General features: G+C 52.9%; 2 protein-coding genes across 3 annotated transcripts; both read left to right on the top strand.

Moving 5' to 3' along the window:
- Positions 1-813: 813 nt before the first annotated feature.
- On the top strand, positions 814-4,589 carry NEIL2 (nei like DNA glycosylase 2; the record flags this gene model as incomplete). Its single annotated transcript, XM_082305678.1, has 4 exons — positions 814-957; positions 2,023-2,351; positions 3,612-3,808; positions 4,273-4,589. The coding sequence occupies exons 1-4, from the start codon at positions 820-822 to the stop codon at positions 4,587-4,589; spliced, it is 981 nt and encodes a 326-aa protein (XP_082161804.1). The 5' UTR covers positions 814-819.
- A 2,186-nt stretch (positions 4,590-6,775) lies between these two features.
- On the top strand, positions 6,776-21,136 carry FDFT1 (farnesyl-diphosphate farnesyltransferase 1; the record flags this gene model as incomplete). Of its 2 annotated transcripts, XM_082306700.1 has the most annotated exons (8): positions 6,776-6,892; positions 7,549-7,646; positions 13,136-13,319; positions 15,743-15,871; positions 16,354-16,545; positions 17,585-17,761; positions 18,032-18,184; positions 19,394-21,136. In XM_082306700.1, 8 exons carry the CDS (start codon positions 6,776-6,778, stop codon positions 19,613-19,615), a joined length of 1,272 nt encoding a protein of 423 aa, XP_082162826.1. In that variant the 3' UTR covers positions 19,616-21,136. The 2 variants fall into 2 exon arrangements, with proteins under 2 accessions (XP_082162826.1, XP_082162825.1); XM_082306699.1 differs by lacking the exon at positions 6,776-6,892 and having other exon boundaries at positions 7,348-7,646.
- Between the last annotated feature and the right edge of the window lie 175 nt (positions 21,137-21,311).

Genomic DNA, 21,311 nt, shown 5'->3' with positions numbered 1-21,311 from the left:
GTACATGCAGTCCTGGCAGAAGTCCTCAGAAGAACTGCAAGTGACATGTGGCTGGGATTTCATGCCAGAAATAACCCCTTATGTACTGGTGTGACTTCCTGGCGGGAGCTACAGGGTGCTGTAGGATGGTGCTGCTTCATCTCCCCCTCATCCAGAGTCTTCTGATCCCAGATGCTGCTAGCAGAGTGTATGAATGCTCCCTAACTGGCCCCATCCCATTGCAGTCAGTGGGGCAAGCAGCTGGTAAAGCAAGGGGAGGGGATGAGCTACCTCCGGTGCTGATCAGGGAGCAGTGCTTGCCTTGGTGGCTGTATCAGGAAAAGGATGGCTCACCATGGCCTGCGTTGGTTCTGGTTCATGAATATCGACGTAATGGTATGTTCCTCCTTTGTACTGGGACATCAAGGCTGTGGCTGAGGGAATGGTTGGAGTTAGGTGAGCTCTTGTTCCTGGTGCAGGGAGAAATGCTAAACAGTAATTTAAGGTCCTCTACGACTCCTGGAGAACCTGCAGTAAGAAAGGACTTCTGGAGATCCCCAGGCCAAATTCCTTCTTGTGGGGTGAAAACTACCATTAGAGCAGGTTGCTCAGGGCTTTATTTGATTGAACTATGAATATCCTCAAGGATGGGAATTCCCCCACCTCCTTGGGTCTGAAAGGAACCTGTTTCTCTCCATGGACTTTGCCACAGGGACTCGAGAAGGAAAATGGGGGTGAGGAGATTGTGGTGGGCTCAGCTCTGACTGTTTTTTGTATTTCTGAGTTGCAACTTTCCTTCAAGTCTAGGGCACCGAGCTGTTCCCTCAACAGCTGCTGGAGATGCCGGAGGGCCCATCAGTGAGGAAGTTCCAGCTGCTGACCTCCCCTTTTGTGGGACAAGTGGTGGCCAAGGTGGGGGGAAGCAGCCGGAAGATCAATGTGAGTGATCTGAATGCCCTGAGGCTCCAGGACTCCCAGGTGAGCTGGACTAAAGATGAACTTATTGGTCCATGGCAAGTCTGAGGCAAACCACCATTGTCCTACGTCTGGGTCACGGAAGGTGCATAACCTGAGAAATGGCACCGAGCTTGTGTTTGAGGTGGACCATAGGCTTTATTTATAGCCACGAAATAGGTGTGTGTGGCCGAAGAGATGTGAATGCCCGTTTTGGAGTACTGCTCTGTGTTGCAAAGTTTGGGATCGAGGTTACTGTGAGGAAAGGCTGTTGCAGGACATGGAGATGCTTGGAATTCTTTGCAGCTTTGGTCAGTCATGCCAACGCACTGGTTCTGTGCTCCTCAAGGGAAGAGGAATTGGTGTTGGTGAGGATTGTTTGTAGAAGATGAGAGTTGATTTCTTCAGTATGTGGATGTCAGAAGCAGCAGCCTTGTTTCCTGCAGCTGTGAACTTGCACAGTTGCTTCCTTTATACCAGAGGGCAGGGTTTCACCTGGCTAGGTTGAAATGTCTATGCTGTGGGCACTTGTGAGATAGTCACACTGGGCCAGTCCTGCTGGGGGTTTCACCTGCCTGACCTCCTTCAGATGATGATTTGGACTTGATGGACCAAATGCTAGTGCAGCTTCACCTCTGATTACATGCTCGTCTCAGCTGGGGACACAGATGTGAGTTGCTCAACAGTCATTTGTGGCTAGGCTGTGATTTCAGAGCCACCCTTGAATTATGTCACCCTAGCCTGAGACACTTGAGGCCAGCACAAAATGGGGAGGTGAATGAGAAGCAGTGATGACAGACTTGGAAACCCTGTCTGTCCTGGTGTGTCTCTTTGGCCTGACAGGAGCCTCTGAGAGGGCTTCACACTGGAGTTGCATCTGAATGCCTGATGCTTCATGTAGATGAAGAAGGGATGTTGGGAGGATGACTGCAGCTCTGATGGGAATGGCTCAGATGCTAATGAAACCTGTGTTCAGGGTGGGGTGATGTGCCTTCTATCTAAAAGAGGTTGTAGAAAATAGTCACTTGCATGGAAACATCCAGAGGTTATGTGGATCCTCAGTACCTTTTTTCCCACCTTTTTTCTCAGGTTCATGGGAAGAACTTGTACCTGGCATTTGTGGCAGCTGAAGGTCCCTTAGGACCAACTGCAGAAGAGACAGCGCTGCAAAGAGAGGCTGCTAGTGGGGCAAGTTCTCCTGCCCAGGGTGGGCAAGAACGTGTTTGTGCTCCACAGACACATCCCCAGGAGGAGCTGCAGGAACTTCAACACTCAAGATCTGAATTTCCAGATGCAGCAGAGGGTCCGGGCCACTGGCTGCGCTTCCATTTCGGCTTGTTTGGCAGCATTCGGGCAAACGAGTTCTCAAGAGCAAACAAAGCCAATAAGAGGGGGGACTGGAAAGACCCTATACCCAGGTATTTGGTGGAGTCCCTACAAACTCTGCGTTCTCCCTGCCTCTCATTCTGGAGAGGCACTCTTCTGTCTCAAACTAAATTTGTCTGGGGGTGCTCTTAGCCCTGTCTTTTCTCTGATAATTCTTGAGATAAGTAGGCATGAGAGATGGCATGAGTGGGTGTGGGGTGTGTCCAGCCAGGGAACCCACAGTGCATTTCTGGGGTGCATGTTGCCTGCCAGCCTGGGGATCACAGTACCAGCTTGGTTAAGATTTTTATTCAAAGAGAACTTTTAGGATGCCAGACTGAATGATGCCCTGAAAATGCCAGTTTCTCCCAATTACATGTTTAAAAAAAGCCTTGGATAAACAGCATACATCTAGGGCAGCTGGGATCACTGGTTGGAGCCATGCTTGTGTTTTCAATGCACTGCTGCCTTTAACAGCAACAGTCTGTGTCTTAAGTCCCGCTGGGAGCGTACTGAACAAGGAAGGGGTACGTACTGGAAGATAGCGTGGATTCTGCTTTTGTGAGCTGTTTAACCTGAGCGGTTAATAACGTACAAGGAGGGTGTCCGGCCCCTGTGTATGTGGTGTACTTGGTAGGGACACACTCCCTGCTCCCTCATCCTGCAACCTTTTGAAGGGTTGCTTTATTTCCACACAAATAGTTTCAGACAGAGTCAGTTTTGTGTGCAGGTTGGAGCATCAGTTTCCCTGACTGTGCACCCTACTGCTGGAGCCCTTGGTCATCTGGCTTGCCTGCTGGGGAGAGCTAAGATGCTGATACATCTCCCTGCCTGCTCCTGTCTCTCGGCTAGGGACCACAGGGCAGCAGAAAGAACGATTGTCCACAAGTCGTGTGGGTTCACAACCAAGTTTCTTGGCTGAAATCTTTAAAGAGGCTACCTTGCGTTGCGATGGCGGCCTGGTGCGTTGGAGCGCCTGCTGTGACCCTGTGCACGCACGCGTGTGTAGTGATAAGCTGCAGGGAAGGGAGAGCTGGACTAGGGTACAAGGTTGGGCAACTGGTACTTCGAGATGTCTCCCTGGCTGTCACGAGAATGCGTGGGCATGTGCAAGGGCTGATGCCTCACTGTGTGCTTCTCCCCAAGCTTACAAGCTCTTTTCTCACCTTCCAGTAGCTTTTCCACTCTGTTGCTACGCTGCTGCCTCTTTCTGCTCTTTCCTTTCTGTGCAAGTCTCTTCAGCCAGAGCAGAATATAACAAATGGTTCAGGGATGTTTCTGGTGAGAGGCACTAACTTCTCTGCTTCTCCCAGGCTGGTTCTGCACTTTGAGAGCGGAGGCTTCCTTGTTTTCTACAACTGCCGAATGCACTGGTGCTCATCTCCGAGGGCTGATCCTGCTTCTGACATCCTGTCTGTGGAATTTGACCGCAGCCGGGCGCTGGATGCCCTCCGTGCACCCGATCCCATCTGCTACACTCTCTTAGACCAAAGATATTTTTCAGGACTGGGTGAGTTCCAGGGCATAGTGGCAGAGCAAAAAGATGGAGGAAGGTGGGTGGGATGTCTACAGATCCAGAGCTGCATGTGTGAACATTTTACTCCTTAGCCTTACGGCTTCTGGTTGATCCAGCTGAGGGTATGTGGCCATTTGCTGAGGACAAGGCTTGCAGCCTGTAGCCACAGGCTTCGGATGCTTGAGTGCACTGCGTGAGCACAGTGAACTGTCTTCGTGCGTGTGACTGGATTGGCTTGTACTCGTGGAAGAAAGGAAGGTCTGCTTCAGGGGTAGTGGGAAGAGACTATCTTCCAGTCTAATCCCAGCTGTAAGTCTACTTGTGTGCCACCTCTGATATGGGGAATGGTGTTGCTAGCTGTGATCCTTGAGGCAGAAGTCAGAGTGATCGGAGCCGTAGGTCTGCATCATCTTGATAAAAAATATCCTTATTGTCTCCTCATTTCTGACCCTTTCCAGGGAACATCATTAAGAATGAGGTCTTGTACCTGGTCAAGATCCATCCGTTAACACAAGGCTCTGTCTTGGCTCTCTCAGATCTGGAGCGTCTGCTTGACTGTGCTGTTCAGTTCAGCTCTGCCTGGCTGCACAGCAAGCTGCATGGCAAAGGGCTGCACCCTCAGATCTACCAGAAGGAACAGTGTCCCCTCGGGCATGCAGTGATGAGGGGAACCTTCGGACCCTCGGGTGGTTTTAAGAGACTTACGTGGTGGTGTCCTCAGTGCCAGCCTGTGGTGCTGTCAGGGGGTGGGGATCCTTCCCCTGTCACCGAGTGACCTGGCTTTCTGTGTTCCTCCTGTTCTGGAGGGTGTCTAGGTGGTCTCTGAACCATGCTCTCAGTTGTCCTTCGTGGTTTCTTTGAGGCTTTTGAGCTTCCTCCTTAGGGATAGTGAGTTGGCAGAGTTAAGTGCTTAGTGGAGGTTACAGGAGTCACTGAAGTACAGAGTAGCTCTGGATGCAAAAAGGAAAGTGGTTCTAAATGTCCGTCTTTTTTTGTCACAGTGACACAACAGTGTAAACAGTTTGACCAGTTCTGAGGTGTCCTGGTCCCCCTGTTCAGACTATGGTGAATGGAAAGCGTTGAGCAGGTGATTGCTGAGGTCTGAAGGGACCCTGTCCCTTGACCCTGGTGCGGGTGCAATGGCTTATGGTGGAGTTAGAAAGGAGTGTATCCCTCTGCCTAAACAACTTGATTAATTCAGTACTAGATAATCCTACCTCTGCTTGTAGCTGAATACCTGTGTGCTGGGCTGCAATTAGGTGTGGTTAAAAGTGAGTGGCTGTTCCCTCTGTCAGGTCTCACAGGAAGGGCTGCCTCCTTCTGAGGGGTGAAAACAAACCTCAGCAGTGCTTGGTGGAGCTTGTCTCCGCCTGCTTGTCATGTCTGCCTGCCCCCACAGGTTGGATTTTTGTGGCAAATTGCCAATTCCAGATCTCAATGTAAAAACAAAAAAAGAATTTCTGCTTTGACAGATTGTAGGGGTGGCCCCCAAGGGAGGGACTGTGAGGTTCAGTCAAGTCACTGTTACAACTGGGATCACAAGCCTGACAGATCCGGGGGGTGTCTAACAATGTTTGTGACAGGGATTGCATAAAACTCATGATCTGCACGGTAAGTTGAAAGCAGAAGGGTTTGGAAATAGAGATGATGTGGTCCCTCCTTTGTTGAGCTGTGTGTGTCTATGCAGTAGGCAGAAGCTGTTGCTGTCTTATCTCTCTGGATCTGGGTTTATTTTAACAACAGATTGTTGACTTGAGTGAAAAATAAAAACTGGAGTTAGAACTGGTGATGTTCAGCTTAAGTTCAGCGTGTCTTTTCTGGTAGTTTCTCAGTTAAAAACTGAGGTGTAAAGGGGAAACTCCAGCATTTGGCACTGCCCTTTAGAGGATGGTACCAGCAGCTTTCCTCAGCTGTAAGGGTGGCTCAGCTGCAAAATTCTTCATGGGAGCTGGATCTAAAGGCGGATCGCAAATCAGCTGGGAATGCCGGAGCTAAGGACCTTAGTGGTAGGCTGCTTCCCACGCACGACCTGCACAGCCTCTCCCCTGTGAACTGCGATGCCCTTGAGTGGCTGCAGGTTATGGGATTGCTGAATAGGCCAATTAATGGGGTTATCGTGCTAAAGGTGGTGGTTAATGTCACTTCTGAGCGTGTCCCGCAGTGTTAGCAAAGACCTGGAAATGAGGCATGGTATTTTCAGTCCGTTTTAAAACAAACAAACAAAAAACCTGCAGAAAAGAAGCCTAAAAGCTGAACCTCACACCTTGAAGGATGAGATGGCAGCTGGGCATCCGTAGGGGACATATGGCTGAGTCAAAGGTGGAGAGCTAGCCAAGGTTGCAAGGTGAGGTCTCGCATCCTGACTCACAGCAGGCTGGGATGAATCTGAGCGAAGGGGGAGACTCCGGAGGAGAAGTGCCACTGAGGAGAAGGACAGCAGGTGACTTAAATACAGAACAAGTGAAAAAAACCCGCCTCACGCCTGAAGCAGGGAGGGCGGGCCGGGCTGCAATCCCGGGGGCTGCAATCCCGGGGGCTGCCTGAGGAAGGGGGGGGCGGGAAAGGAGCTGTGGAGCGGGGCTGGTGGCCGCGGGGGAGGGTGGTGTGGCTTCCCCGGGACCCCCCGGGCCTGGGCGGGGGTGCGTGGGCCGCGGTGCCTGGGCCGCCCGCCTCCTCCCGCCGCCTTCCCGCTCCGCCGGCGCCTCGCGTGTGGCGATGGGCGCCGCTGCCCAGTCAGCGCCCGCCGCCGGCCGTCACACCAGCCCCGCCGCCTTCCTATTGGTTGGCGTTCCCCTGGTGCGAGCCGGCTTCGACCAATAGGCGCCTCGCCGGGCCCACCGAGCGATGGGACGAGCGAGCTGATTGGCGGAGGGGCGGGGCAAAGGCGGCCCCGTCCCACTCCAGTTAAGCGCCGGGAGGGGGGGGGAGGCAGCGGCGGGAGCGGCGGCGGCGGCGGGGGGGATGAGCGCGGCCCCCATGGAGCTGCTGAGGAAATGGCTGGGCCACCCCGAGGACATCTACAACCTGCTGCGGTTCAAGATGGGCGGCTACCGGGCCGTCATGCCGAGGATCGACCCGGTGAGCGGGGCGGGCTGGGATGACGGGAGGATGCGCTTCGCTATCTCCGTCGGGCGGGCGGGGGCCGGGGGCTGTCATCTCCCTGCGCGGCCGCCGTGGGCAGCACCGGCTCGGTGCTTGCCGGGCGTTGCACCGGCCGCGGCCTCTCATTGATGGCCCCGGCTCGGTGAGCACCGCCCCGGCTCCTGGCTTTCCGTGCATCGCTCGGGGCCGGTACCCTGCGCCCGCTGCAGCGGCTCCGAGCCATGCACGGTCCCGCTGCTTTGCGCTGGCTTCGGGGTTTTCCACGCCTTGCAGAGGACCGGGGCTTTACACCGGCTCCGACCCTTCCCTGCGTTGCACCGGTTACGGCCCCGGTGCGCGGACGGGGCGGGCACCGAGCGGGTTAAGGGGGCGGGCGGGCCGGGAGGGCGGAGCGGGCCGCAGCTCCCCCCCCCCCCGCCGCCGCCGCCCCCATGGCGGCCAGCACCAAAGCCGTGTCCCTCTTCAAGCGGACTCTGGCCCTCTCCCCTCCGCGGGGTCCCCCCCGGGCGCTGGGGCGGCTGCGGGGCGGCGGGCGGAGGGTGCAGCAGGGCGGCAGCGCCGTGCCCCCCCCGGCCCCGCCGCCGGCCGCCCCCCGCCTCCAGCCGCCCCCCTGCACCCCGCTTTGCCCGCAGGATTCGCTGGGACGAGGCCTCCGCACCTGCTACCGCTACCTCAACCAGACCAGCCGCAGCTTCGCCGCCGTCATCCAGGCCCTGGACGGAGAGCTGCGGTGAGCAGGGGGGCGGCTGGGGTCCCTGGGAGGGGTGGTGGGTGCAGTGCCCCCCCCCCCCAGCACCGGGGTTCCCCGGGAGGTGGTGGGTGCAATGGCCCCCCAGCACCGGGGCTCCCCGGGAGGTGGTGGGTGCAATGGCCCCCCAGCACCGGGGCTCCCCAGGAGGTGGTGGGTGCAATGGCCCCCCAACACCGGGGTTCCCCAGGAGGTGGTGGGTGCAATGGCCCCCCAGCACCGGGGCTCCCTGGGAGGTGGTGGGTGCAATGGCCCCCCAGCACCGGGGCTCCCCGAGAGGTGATGGGCACAACGCCCCCCCGATGCTGGGGCTTCTCAGGGGGTGGTGGGTGCAATGTCCCCCGGACACCAGGGCTCTCCAGGAGCTGGTCCATGCAATGACCCCGTATGCCACGTTTCTTTAGCCGAGCTGCTGGCAAATGCTCCCTCTTCCACTCCCGTGCAGCAGGTTGCCAGGGTACTGGGATGAACTGGCAGGGAGACCCTCAGTGCAGCCCCACCTGTGGGGTCGTGGGGTTTTTCATGTCCAAGCTGGCCGGCTGTAATGCATCCCCCCCTCCCCAGCTTGGTTCCTCGGCCGAGCAGGCCTGGGTACGTACAGGCACTACGGCTTCTTGGCCAGCGGACAGTTAAACGCGGCGCCTGGCCATGTGCTGTTTGTGACACCCTGGGAATGTGTCCTGGCAGTGCTGAGGCTGGTGCTGGCCTTCGGGCTGGCTGGAGGGACATGGCCCTCCCTGCAGGAGGAGGTGAGCAAAAATCTGGGGCTGACCGAGGGTCTGGACCCTGCCTAGAAGGTGCTTTTGGAAGCAGCTGCCTCAAAAACTTCACAATCATCAGAGGGGGCTTATTGCACGCTCATTTTTTGCTGTACAAATTTTGCTGACCCATGCAGGAAAGCTTCAGGTGGTAATAGTAACAGGGGATGCAAAGCTCAGCTGGCCTGGGGCCTCATGTGTATATATATATATATATATGCTCTGCATAATTCCTTATATTCATATGGTAATTACTGATTTCAGTACGTAGATCTCTCTCTAGTTAATCCCAAGCTGGGTTAATCATCAAAATTAGGGCTTTCCTGTAAGTTGCACTAGACACGTCTAACGCTGCGGTTGCAGGCGGCAGCCTGAACACTGGGTTATCTGTTGGGTTTCTGAGCCCTGGTTTGGCGTTTTGGACAGTGCCCCGTAGTTGTCGTCTAGCATTTATGAAATGGTCGTCTGCAGCCTGTTTTACAGGAAACGCAAAGAAATTCAGCAGCTTGGCCAGGGTAGCGTGGAAAGTTATGAGTTGGGCCAAGAATTAATTTTTTTTTTTCCGTGCTTGGTGTGTTAGCTTATGTAGAAATTAAGAAGAAAAAGGCCAATCAATAAACCACCTGGAAACCTGTTAGCAATGTCAGTATGCAGTGTGCTTGCCTTGATCTTCCTGCAGTTATCTTTCTTGTCTGTCTTTTCTGCTCTTTAATCCTTGCATTGCAGCTTGCCTGGATCAGGAAGGCTCCCTCCCCTCAGGGCACAGGAAACTTCTAAGCATCCTAAAAATGCTGTTGCGGGATCTTTGCAGCCTGCACCGGGCAGGGATTGCTGCTGAATTACAGCTGGCTCTGTAGTGGATCAGAAGAAACTAATTTTCAAAGAACAGTAGCTCCGCTGAAGAGTTTAGGGACAAAAGAGGGAAACGCAAAATAGGCAGAATATAGGAATAGGCAGAGCAGCAAGCTTACCGAAGGAATTAATCTTGCTGGATCCTGTCAAAGTGCTTTCATTGATGTTGTAATGGGGATTAAACTGGACCCCTGTGGTTACAGACTGCTTAATATTTGCTTCTGTGCTTGCTGGTTGGAGAAGCTTGGTGTTGTAGGATTCAAGTGTTAACCACGTTACGCTGCAAAACACGGTGGTGCCCGGGGTCCGCTCCTGAGCACGGAGCCCTGTGCCGCAGCCCGGTCCCCTCCCCTGCCGCGACTTTGTTTGCAACTTCTTTGGAGTGAAATCTCCTTGTTTGAAGGCTGGGGAAGTGTGAAGCTCTTGCTCCCTGGTTCGCATCCCTGCTCCTGGGAGAGTTTCCATGCGTCCCTCAAGGACTGCTGGAAAATAGAGAGCTTCTGGATGAGTGCTCGGAGTGATGTTCCCCAGGCCGGGGCACAGGGAGTTGAGCTAAAATGTTTGCATTCTTCCTGCTTATTTTTTTTGGCCCCATAAACCATGTGTTTTGCTGGCCAGGGCCCCGTCCAGCCCATTGCTCCATGGTTAGGGCGTTTTCTTGGAAGATGGGAGGCTCAAAACTGCAGTTTCATTGGCAGCTGAGCCAACATCATAACTCATGGTGGTGGAGAGGAGTTATGAGCCAACATCATAGCTCCTCTCCTGGTCATGGAGAGGAGGAGAGGGATGCTCCTGCCTTCCCCTGCTGCTGGCCCTGCGGTCCTGCTTGTCCCTGGGACCCTTCAGGATCAATTCCTGCAGGTTCAGCTGCTTTGTGGAGAGGACCAGCCTTGTGCTGTGGTGGCAAGGAGAAAGGAGACCTTCTCGCCTGGGAAGGGGGGAGCTACGCCTAGGACAGGGCTGGAGCTTAAGCCCTGAGATGAAAAAGGGCTTGCTATTTGGAATTGGGCTCTTCCAGTTGTGCGAAAGGGAGGTAATGCCAGAGTCTCCTCTTCCCAGCACTGTTGTGCATGCCTGCTGGTGAGGACCATGCCGCCTGGTTGGCTTTGCTTGGCTTCTGTTATCCCCAGGGATCCCAGGCTGGAGCCCAGCTGGGACCACGGTGCCTGGGAACCCTGTAGAGAAACAGGGAGCTGCAGGCAGACCACGCTCACTGCATAGCTGTTTTTATGATCTTATATTTGATTTGCCCAAATCGCCATGGAGCTAACTTCAGTATGTGATGGAAGCTGGGGATGCAGTTACGGTTTGGATGCAGAAGAGGGGTTAAATAAGTGTTTTAACCGTGCTGAGCTCTGGAGTTGTTGCTAGCTCTTCCCTTGGCACGGTGTAGATATGAGAGGTGCTTTGGGGATGGCATTTCAGCTTCTGCTCTGCCTTTCTTGGTTGCTGCCGGTGGAAGTTGTGGCTGAAAGGGGTCGGAGTCCCGGGCACTTGCATCCTGTCGGATGAACGCTTGCAGCCCAGTTGAAATGGAAAAAACTCAGTCGCGCGAAGGAACGGGAGGGCACGAGGCAGCTGCTTGTGAGCTCTCAGATGCATGGTTTGACAGAGGTATTAAATACTCTTCAATTAAGAAAAAAAAATGCCAGATTTAACAGTATTGGCTCTATGAGCCAGTCAGTTTTCCCTAGCTGCTTAATCACCACTCGCACGTTGTCATCCCAGGAGAGCAATGCTTTCACCTTGTAATTAGCGCTTAAGCAGTCCAAGCTGGTTTCCATTTGTCAAGAAATCAGTAAACGCATTGTCTCCTTGAAGTATCACTGTGCTCGTTTAGAGCTAGGGGATTATTTTATATAAATCCTGGAGTTGGAGCCGGTATTTCTTGCCATCGGGACTTTTTTTTGCTTTAGCTGCAGACATGTGGAGCCTGGGTGGGGAAGGTGGAGGCGGTGGGACTGGGAGGGGAAGCAGCTTTCCAGCAGCTTTCTGCCGGGGTGCTTGGACATGTGGGCTGGCTCCAGCGTCTTGTGCATGGAGATTTAAAAATACAGAGTGTTTTGACTCTATCTGCCAGCCCTGACATTCCAGTTGTGCAGTAAGGGACCCCCTTGTTCCCCCCCCCCCAAACAGGATAAAAAGGTGCTGGGTGCAGAGAAGGGGAAGTCGTAGGAAAAGTACAGCTGCTTTTTTTCCCCTTCCTTATTTTGCATTTGCTTTTTCCAATACTCTGACCTCGGGCTCTGTCCTCTGGGTCCTAGCGAGCGCTGGCCAAGAGCCTTCGATCTTGCTTGCAGGGTTGGTTTTTGCTTGCAGAGTTGGATCTGGCAGGGAGACCTTACAGGCCCATCGCTTCCCCAACATGCATCTTAGAAAGCCAAAAGCCATGACATAGTTCTCTGCACGAAGGGAAAAACCTGGGTTTCCTAACCCAGGTCAGGCGTGCCGCAGCTTTCACAGCGGTCAGCCCACGGGGAGTTTGTGCAGAGGCACCTCTTGCTCAGAGTGGTGGTTCAAGATGTGGAGGGACGTGAAGATGAGGAGGGTTCTGGAGCACCTCGCCTGCGAGGACCGGCTGAGAGAGCTGGGGTTGTTCAGCCTGGAGAAGAGAAGGCTCTGGGGAGACCTTATTGCGGCCTTCCAGTACTTAAAGGGGGCCTACAGGAAAGATGGGGAGGGACTCTTTATCAGGGAGTGTAGTGACAAGATGAGGGGTAACGGTTTTAAACCGAAAGAGGGTAGATTTAGGTTAGATACAAGGGAGAAATTCTTTACTGTGAGGTTGGTGAGGCACTGGAACAGGCTGCCCAGAGAAGCTGTGGATTTCCCATCCCTGGAAGTGTTGAAGGCCAGGTTGGATGGGGCTTTGAGCAGCCTGGTCTGGTGGAAGGTGTCCCTGCCCATGGCAGGGGGGTTGGAACCATATGAGCTTTAAGGTCCCTGTATTGGGTCTGGCTGAGATGGAGTTAATTTTCCCCATAGCAGCCCTCGTAGTGCTGTGCTTTGTATTGGTAGCTAGAAATGTGTTGATAACGTACCCGGGTTTTGGCTACCGCCGAGCAGTGCTCGCACAGCGTCAAGGCTGTCTCTCCAACATTCCCCCCCATACCAGTGGGCTGGGGGTGGGCAAGATCTTGGGAGAGGACATAGCCAGGACAGCTGACCCAAACTGACCAAAGGGATATTCCATACCATATGACGTCTGCTCAGCAATAAAATCTAAGAGAAAGGAGGAGTTGGGGCATTCATTATTACGGTGTTTGCCAAGCAGGGGAGTGACAGAGCGGCTTGGTGGGCCCCTGGCATCCAGCCATGGTCAATCCATCACAGTCCCTTCCAACCCAAACCATTCTGTGATGATCAAGGTAGGTGGGAAGTGCTGCTGGTGGTGCTTTCCATCTCTAACCTGCTCCTGGGATTTGAGCAGCACATTTCTAATGTTTGGGTTTTTTTTTTTTTTACATTCCTGCATGGCAGGGGACAGCCTCTGTCCCCAAATGAGGGCTGGGGAAGCTGACACCCAGGATTTGATGGAGGAGGGAATAGACATGGGTATCTCTTGACCAAAGCTGGCTTCCAAACTGTAGGAGACACTGCCAAACAACAGTGGGGGCCAGGAAGGTTTTCACATCACTGCTTTCTGTTCTGCTCAGTGGCTGGAGTACCATATCACTTGAAATGTGAAAGCGAATTATGCTGGAAGTGCTTGTATCTTCCAAGGCATCAATGACGTGGTGGTGCTGGTGCGTGTTGTGTTGAGTTGGAACGCTGCCGAAGGCTGTGTGGTTAATCTGTTTGTCCTGCCTATTAGGCGATCCTAAGTAAAGGACGATTGGCTTTTTTTTCTCCCCCCCCCAGACATGCCGTCTGTATATTCTACCTAGTTCTTCGTGCCCTGGATACTGTAGAGGATGACATGACCATCAGCTTAGACGTAAAGGTCCCGATGCTGCACGAATTTCACTCCTATCTCTATCAACCAGAGTGGAAATACATGGAGAGCAAGGAGAAGGACCGGCAGGTGCTCGAGGACTTCCCAACGGTAAGACGTCCACCTCCTTGCTTCAGCTCCTTTGTGTCACCTTTGTGTGCACAGTTGCCTCTCCATGTTACACCTGAGCTCGTTCAGTCCCTGGTGAGCCCGTAGCTCTTTGGAAGAGCTGCATCACGTGCACATGGGCAGAGCTGGAGTGAGAAACCCAAACGTTGTGCAGCTCTCTGTGAGCCAGAGATAACCTGGCTGTAGAGAAGTGCCAGCTCTATAAAATGGCTTTTTGCCTCCTGCATTGGGAGAGTAAATGACTGTTGTGTTGTGGAGAGCAGTTTGGATTTGTTGCCCAACGCTGTGCGTTGGTTGAGTGTCCCGTGACCCCTAACAGATAGGGAGAAGAAGAAAGCTTGTCTGGCATCTGGCTTGTGGATGGACCAGTGTTTGCAGCAGTCCTACGGGATCTACTCTAGAGCTACAGAAGTCTGTCTGCAGATCTTTGCCATGTGTATAAGATAAAAAGCATCCTCACTGTTAATAACAATATTTCCCAAAGTCTTAACTGCTCTAAGGATCCTTCTAAAAGGAAGCCCCAGAGAGTCTGCATCTCCACTAGCAAGCTCAACAGTATTGGAGCCTGTTTTCTGACCTGGAGGCCAGTTGGAAAAGTCTGTCCATGTCCAAGCTGTTAAACTCAGCATCCAGAACAGCATGGCTGCATCCCAGACTGTCCGTAAGAAGTGTTTTCTGGCCCACACTACTTCCCAGGCTCTGCCTGGGGATTGCTTGGGGTCAGGAGCACATCGGGGGCCACACTAATGGGGTAGCTGTGCAGGTGATTGAGTCCACGCTCGATATTTAAGTTACTGGTGCAGATGTAGCTGTAGGGCCTTGACTCCATGCTGTAGGCACTCAGGATGGCAGGCAGCAGAGCTGAAACCGTGGTGTTTGTCCTGGGCTTCTGCCAAGTTTCAGCCCCAGCAGAAGCAATGGGATGATGGAGCTTTGCCACGCTGAGATGCAGCATCTCCCAGCGCCGAAGGGGAGCCCATCTGGCCAGTCATCCTAGAGGGGATCCATCAAGCTGACAGCAGGAGATGCTGTGGTTGGAAGGCGAGGCTGAGCTCTGCTGAGTGGGGATACAGACGTCTGGTTTCGGTGAGGGCACAAGGACCGGCCCTTGGTGGATGCTGCAGTTTTGCTGTTGCTCCCATTGATCAAGAATAGCTGGGTTTGTTATTAGGGTTTTTTTAAGCTCTGTTTAAGAAAAAGTATAATAGTTATAATGAGAAGCATTTCAATTCCTGAGGAAGTTGTTTTGTTCAGCTTTTTACCATTTTAAATTTATTCTGCCCTTATCAGACTTTCCCTAGCAGTGGGAATGGGATAATTGTTTGGAAAACTGAGGGGTATTGTAAATTTTGATGCTGAGCCTTGGGATAACAGTGGCTGTGCCCTATCTGGGAGGGGCGTGCGCTATAGGAGATGGCTGCGTCAGGGGATTCTTGATGTATTGCGATAGAGATGTGGTAGGTATGCCAATGGCTTGGTGCTTTAGAAAAGCTTTTGAGAAGGTGTTTATGGTACTTTGTTCTCTCTCGGTGTGTACGTGTTATGCACTTGGGCAAGCCGAGTTCGTATTCAGGTATGATTTTAATAATATTTGGTAGAGGTGTACCCACAGGTCGTGCTTCTCTGTGTGGTGAATTGAAGCCATAGAGACAGAAGCAGAGTCAATACGCTTATTTTAGACAGACGCAGCCATGGAGAGAGTCAGGAGGAGAGCCTGGATCTGCAGTGGTGTCTGAGCTGTAATTGTTCAGACCGCTGTCCTTATCGGACACGCGCCCTAGGCTGGCTGTAAGTTACCCACTGATGGAGAATAAAGCTCAGCACAATAAAACAAGATGCTCCACAGTTTGGGAAGGGGAGGATGCATTTTTAAAATTTTTTTCAGTGTGAGAGCGATTGAGTCAGTGAATCATGTTATTAGACATGCAAAAGAAGGATTTCACGCTTTCTCTGTTGAATAATGCCTTTCCAGTTGTGCAAAATGTGCCCTGCGGAGAGGGCTCAGGAGAACAGAGCACCAGAAACCTCCCCTGTCTTTTCCCGCGGTTGGCGTGATGGAGTGCGCTCACAAATTACAAAAAAACAACTCTGTGCACCAAGTGTAGCTAGTTTTGTCCTGCAACTCCCCGATGATACCAGTCCAAGGCCACAGAGCCTTCCCAAAGATATTGCTGTCTGATCTACCGCCAGAGACCATACCGTTTAGACTGAGAACAGACTGAGCCTGGGCTTTAAGGGCCTTGAAACAACTCTGGTCGTGGGAGTTGTCCTAGATCTCCAGCCAGGGTGGGATAAGAGCCTGGTAAACAGTCTTTTTCTGATTTCTTAATAAATGTTGAGCTTTGCTATTTTTTCCTGACGCTGTCTTTTTTTTTTTTTTTCCCTCATGGTGAATTGTGCTGCAGATCTCCATGGAGTTCAGGAACCTGTCAAAGGTCTACCAGGACGTGATTTCAGACATCTGCCACAAGATGGGCGTTGGGATGGCGGAGTTCTTGGAGAAGAAGGTGGACTCTCAGCATGAGTGGGATAAGGTAAGTCAGCCCGGACAGAGCAGTGGACTGAATGTGAGTAGAGTCCACCTTGTCTCTGTGGAAAGAGGAGACAGAGCATCCCTGTGGAAAGAGGGTTCAGCTGGATGAGGGAGGCTGTGTGGGCTTGGGAAGGCTTTGAGAGACTGCTGATCCTGTGGGTAACAGGAGGATGGCGTGGATTGTTGGTGTTGCCCACCAGTACATGTTTTAGGTGACCCATCACATCAGCTGTTCCCCTGTGGGTGGTTCTTTTGGCTGCTGGAGGCAGAGTGGCACCTTGGTGGGACATCCTTGGTGAGGTGTTTGCTGGGCATGGGAAAGCTGAGACAGCCCAGGGAGAGCCATGAGAATGTGCAGAAAATGTACAGTCAGTTACTTCTGAGCATCATTTTTGTAAAACTCATTGTGGCAAATAGGCAGCTCTTTATAACTGCTCCTTTTATCTTGTTTTTTCTGCCCCTTCCCCTCTCGGTGCCTCGCAGTATTGTCACTATGTTGCTGGGCTGGTGGGGATCGGCCTTTCCCGTCTCTTCTCTGCATCAGAGCTAGAAGATCCTATTGTTGGGCAAGACACGGAGCTGGCGAACTCCATGGGCCTTTTCCTGCAGAAAACCAACATCATCCGTGATTATTTGGAGGACCAGCTGGAGGGAAGGGAGTTCTGGCCCAGAGAGGTGAGGGAAAACACCACCCCGGGGCGAGCCTTTCTGCTGTGCCTCAGTGGGAAATGCACTAAGACTGAAGGTATTGTTGCTGCTCTGATACAGTGAGTTGCATCCTTTCGTTAGAAGGGTTCCTGCTGGAATTTCCTTCGAAATCCACAATGTCAGGGTTTTTCCCACTGTTTTTTGGTGTCCCTTGACAGTCTTTCAAACTTCTGTCCAAGACCTGTAATGGATGGAGCCAACCAGCTATGCTTCCCAGGACACCTGTCTCAGGAATATTACAGGATGCATAGCAGAAGGTGCACAGCTAAAATTGTAGTGTCTCTCATGTCCCTTTAAATCGAAGTTAACAGGAGAGCCTTGACGGTCTGCTTTAATTGTTTTAAGACCCTACAGTAAAGCTCTGCTGCATGAGATCGTTACTGTTGTACATCTTCTTGGTAATAACAGTTCTTCTAGCGATAGCTCGGTTCCACATCTATCTACAGCTCTCTGGGTGCAGATGTGGGGACGAGGTGATGTCTCCCCACACTGCCGAGAAAGAACTTGTTGGGCGGCTTTTCTCCCCCTCTCCGTTACACTGGTTCTAGGAATGAGGGAGGATAAAAACTGGGTGAGATCTTGAGAGGTTACCTAGTCTGTTCCCAAAGGCAGGATCAGCTCTGCCTGTGTCTGACAGATGCTTGCCTACTGTTATTGAAGCCCTCCAAGAATTTTTCTCTCCCTCTCCATGTGGCTGACCTGTTTCATAGAGCATTTCTTGATGTCAGCCTGGCGTGTTAGGTGTCTTTTCCTCGCCTTGCCTACAGAAGATGTGGGGATGAGTTGCATCCTTCTTCTCTACAATCCGTTTGTATCTATGAAGGCCACTGTCATGTCTCCGGAGCCTGCCCTTCCTTCTTTTCTTTAGCCTAGCAAGCCCCAAACCTTCAAGGCTTTTGTGGGTCTCTGGTGGTTCTTGTTGCTCTCCCAGACCTCAGACTGTTATCGATGTCTCTTACGGCATGAATGTACCCTCCAACTTGTGAATCCTTATCTTGGTGTTTAGGTTTGGAGCAGATACGCAAAGAAGCTCTCGGATCTTGCCAAACCAGAGAACATCGATATGGCTGTCCAGTGTCTGAATGAGCTCATCACCAACGCCCTCCACCATGTCCCTGATGTCCTCACATACTTATCCCGCCTGAAAAACCAAAGCGTCTTCAACTTCTGCGCTATTCCCCAGGTGAGTTATGTTTTCAAGTGGTTCTTCATCGTCTGCAGCCCAGCTGATGAGAAGTTGGGTGAAGGAGGAGGTTATGTATTGTGTCAATATTAGCCTGTTTTATTCTCCATCTCTCTGTCTCTTCCTTCTTTCATGATACCTACTGTTCCTGCTGTCGGTGAGATTGTGGCTCCACTCCAGAGTGTTTTGCCATCGATTTCACTAGAGTCAAGGTTACTCCCTTGGCAAGCTCCTCGCAATGCAGTAAGGGCTCCTGGTGTTTCTCCTTAGGTGATGGCTATTGCCACGTTGGCTGCCTGCTATAACAACAAGCAGGTATTCAGGGGTGTTGTGAAGATCCGGAAGGGACAAGCCGTCACTCTAATGATGGATGCCACAAACATACAAGCTGTCAAAGCCATCATGTACCAGTATGTGGAAGAGGTAGGTTGAGCAGCTTGCTTTGAGTAATTTCTAGCTGGTCCCATCCTCATTCCCGGTGTGGGATTGGGAAGACGCGAATCTGTTAATCCTTTCCTTACGCCTCTTAGTCAGTTCGGTGGTGCCAGGGCATGGGTGACCCTGACATGGTTTTAGCTTGGACCAAACCGGGTGCTTGATGTGTTCCCTTGAACATAGCCTTGGTCTGTGCCTCTGTTGAGAGGTAGAGACTGAAGTCCTGCCGTCCTTCTGGTGGAGAACCAGAGGAGTCAGCTGTCGCGGCGCAGGGCTTCACCTGGGCTGAGCAGGCACAGGGGACCTTTCCCACAACACACTTCTGAACAGGTTGCATCATCTCCCCATGGGCTGCTCCAGCGAGCGCTCTTCTTTTCTCTGCATCTGTAGCTGCCAGCATGATGTGGTGGTTGCTTCTTTGTGCTCCGTGGCCAACAGTTAATAAAGGCAGCTCTTCCCAGGTGGTTAAAGCAGTGGGACTCCTGACTTCAGGGTACTGGGGAGGCTAAAAGTTCATGTGGAGGAACAACTGGTGGATGGTTTCATGGGGGAAAAAAAAAAAAACAACCCCAAAACCCAAATCCAGTGAGGGCTGTTAGATAAAAAGACATTACTTCTGCACCAGGGAGACCCCAGACCATGGGTTATTAGAGCTTCCTTTGTGGGCTGGCCAGCGCCATGGCAAGGGACAGTCACACCTCAGCCCAGAAGAGGGTCTCTGCTTGTGCACGCCTCCCTAAGACTCATGCAGACAAGTATCTCAAAGGCCATGGGTTTTGAAGACCATGAAGAGAAAACCCAAAAGACCATGGGGCTATCTGATGGAGGTGCCCATTTCCTGGCAGTCAGACCAGCTGCTGGTCATACTGGGGTGTCCTTGCTGGTTTGAGGTGGGCCGCAGCACTGCAGGGCAAGAACCGCTGGTGCCAGCAACACCACTTGTGGTTGAGGGATTGTGTCTGAGGCTGTGTGGTCCATCTCCCGTCGTGGGGTGCCCTCAAGAGGCTGCTTGGCTTAGTGCACTTCTCACGGGAAATGGCCCTGGCATCCCTTGCAGCTGGTCCTTGCTCCATGGCAGTCCACCACTAAGGTTGCTCTTGATATGGTGGCCCTTAAGGCTTCCTCTTCCACCCGGTGGTCCCATTTGTCTCCTCAACGTTGGGTGGGAATCATAACTCCTGCTTCCTCCCTCCCCAGATCTACCAGAAGATCCCAAGCACGGACCCATCATCCAACAAGACACAGCAGGTCATCTCCTCCATCCGCGCCATGAGCTTGCCCGGCAGCTCCATGGCATCACGCCACCACTACTCTCCCATCTACCTGTCGTGCGCCATGCTCCTGGCCGCCCTGAGCTGGCAGTACCTGAGCACCATCTCCAAGGCCACCGAGGAGTACGTCCAGGCGGGCGAGAACTGATGGGCAGCAGGCGGGCGGGGGGAGAGATGGTCGACGGATGGGCAGAGGAGGCAGGAGGCTCCTTGTCCCCTGCCGGTGGGGACGGCCAGGCAGCGGGGTGCCACGGGGCCTGGGACGGTGACGAGGACGGGACGCCAGTGAGCTGCAGCCCCGGGGCGATGGTGCGGCGTTGCCGGACTCCGCTCCTCACCGCCCTTGCCATCTGCTTGGATGGTTACAAACGCTAATCGGAGTCTTACTGTTTGGGGTTGAATATTTTTTTTTCCCTTCTTTCCTGTTAGACAGTTTACCTGAATTATTTTTTTTTGTTTTGGTTAGGATGGTTTTAAATAGAAACTCCAGTTGCCTCTTTTCTCACTTGAGATTTGAGACGCCTTTTCAGCTCAGAGCTGGGCAAAGCCTTCTGGGTTTTACCTCCCTTTCTTAGGCAGCCTCTTCCCCATCGCCTCTGGTGCCTGCTCTGCACTGGAAGGACGCTGCTTCAGCCGGGAGAGGAATACGCTTCCTTACCCAGGGAAAAAGCTCTGGCCACCTTCTGGCCCTCAGCCCAGGCTGGTTGACATTCTGCAGCCTGGAAACAGGCAGAGGCAATCTTGACATTTCTGTTGTTGTGCTGGAGGAGGCTACTGGGCTTGAAACAAGCCCTTTTAATGTTAAATACATAGGAGGTGGGAATGCTCTGTCCACTCTAATGTGCCCCCAGCTGAAAGTCACCTATTGCAGCTCCCTGCCCTGTAGCAGATGGCACCCTGCACTTGCAAAGCTTCATGTTTTAGCAGCTGGGGAGGTGGTGAAATGGAGGAGATGGGAGCTGCTTGCATGGCCCTGAGCTAATAACCCCATGCCCGACTGCACTGCAGGCTCTGAACCCCTTCTGCAGCCCAAGTGGATGGGGTGGCCATGGCGGAGCAGCACCGCCACAGCAGCTCCAGGTGCCTCTGCAAGGCAGGGGAGTGAGGGTTGGCACCGTGCTGTCCCTCGTGGGATGCTTTTTGGGGGGCCCTGGTGCATTGGCCACCCTGAAAGGCAGCAGTGATCCCTGCCACGGGCTGGGGAGGCTTGAGCCACCGAGGGGGTGGCCAGGGCAGGTTTCCCTGGCCCACTTGGCTCTAGCTTGGGATGATGCCTTGGGTTAAACTGACGTGAAAACTGGAAGAGGCTTCCACTGCTTTGAAACACATCGGGCTGGACTTACTTCAAGAGGAAACAATGCTTTAAAGGCAAGCCCTGTTTTCCCGGGGTGGATTTTTGTTTTCAGAGTCCCTACCCACCCCCTCCAAATGCTGCTTTGCCTTTGTGAAGGGAAGGACGGCCCCTGTCCTGGTACAGGCCAGAGCTGTCTACCGCGTGTGGTTCAGCGGCCTTTGCAAGGCCAAGTCCCTGCGGCCAGACTGTTACTCAGAAGGAGGACCCTGACTCCACAAGTACTGATGTAGATAGTTTTAAGCTGTTGTTCAAAAGAAACTTGCGGTAGCTCTCTTTGTGCAGCTTCCTGTCTTGTTGAAATTAAAGTTTTCTCTGGGGGGAAAAAAAAAAGTGGTAATTTTTTTTTTTTTTAGCTGTCATTTCTTTTACACCAGTAATTCCCCACCATGTCACAAGTTCTAAACCCTCAGCTCGGATAAATGCAGATGCTTCCTTGCTGCCACTCAGGGCATCACCGTAAAGCCTTGTGTGCCAGACCCGAAGGAAGAAC

This window comes from Platalea leucorodia (genome assembly GCF_965183815.1).
Source record: "Platalea leucorodia genome assembly, chromosome: 3".
Lineage (NCBI taxonomy): Eukaryota > Metazoa > Chordata > Aves > Pelecaniformes > Threskiornithidae > Platalea > Platalea leucorodia.
The sequence above is the reverse complement of the archived record's forward strand: the minus strand, read 5'-3'. Positions and strand labels throughout refer to the sequence as shown.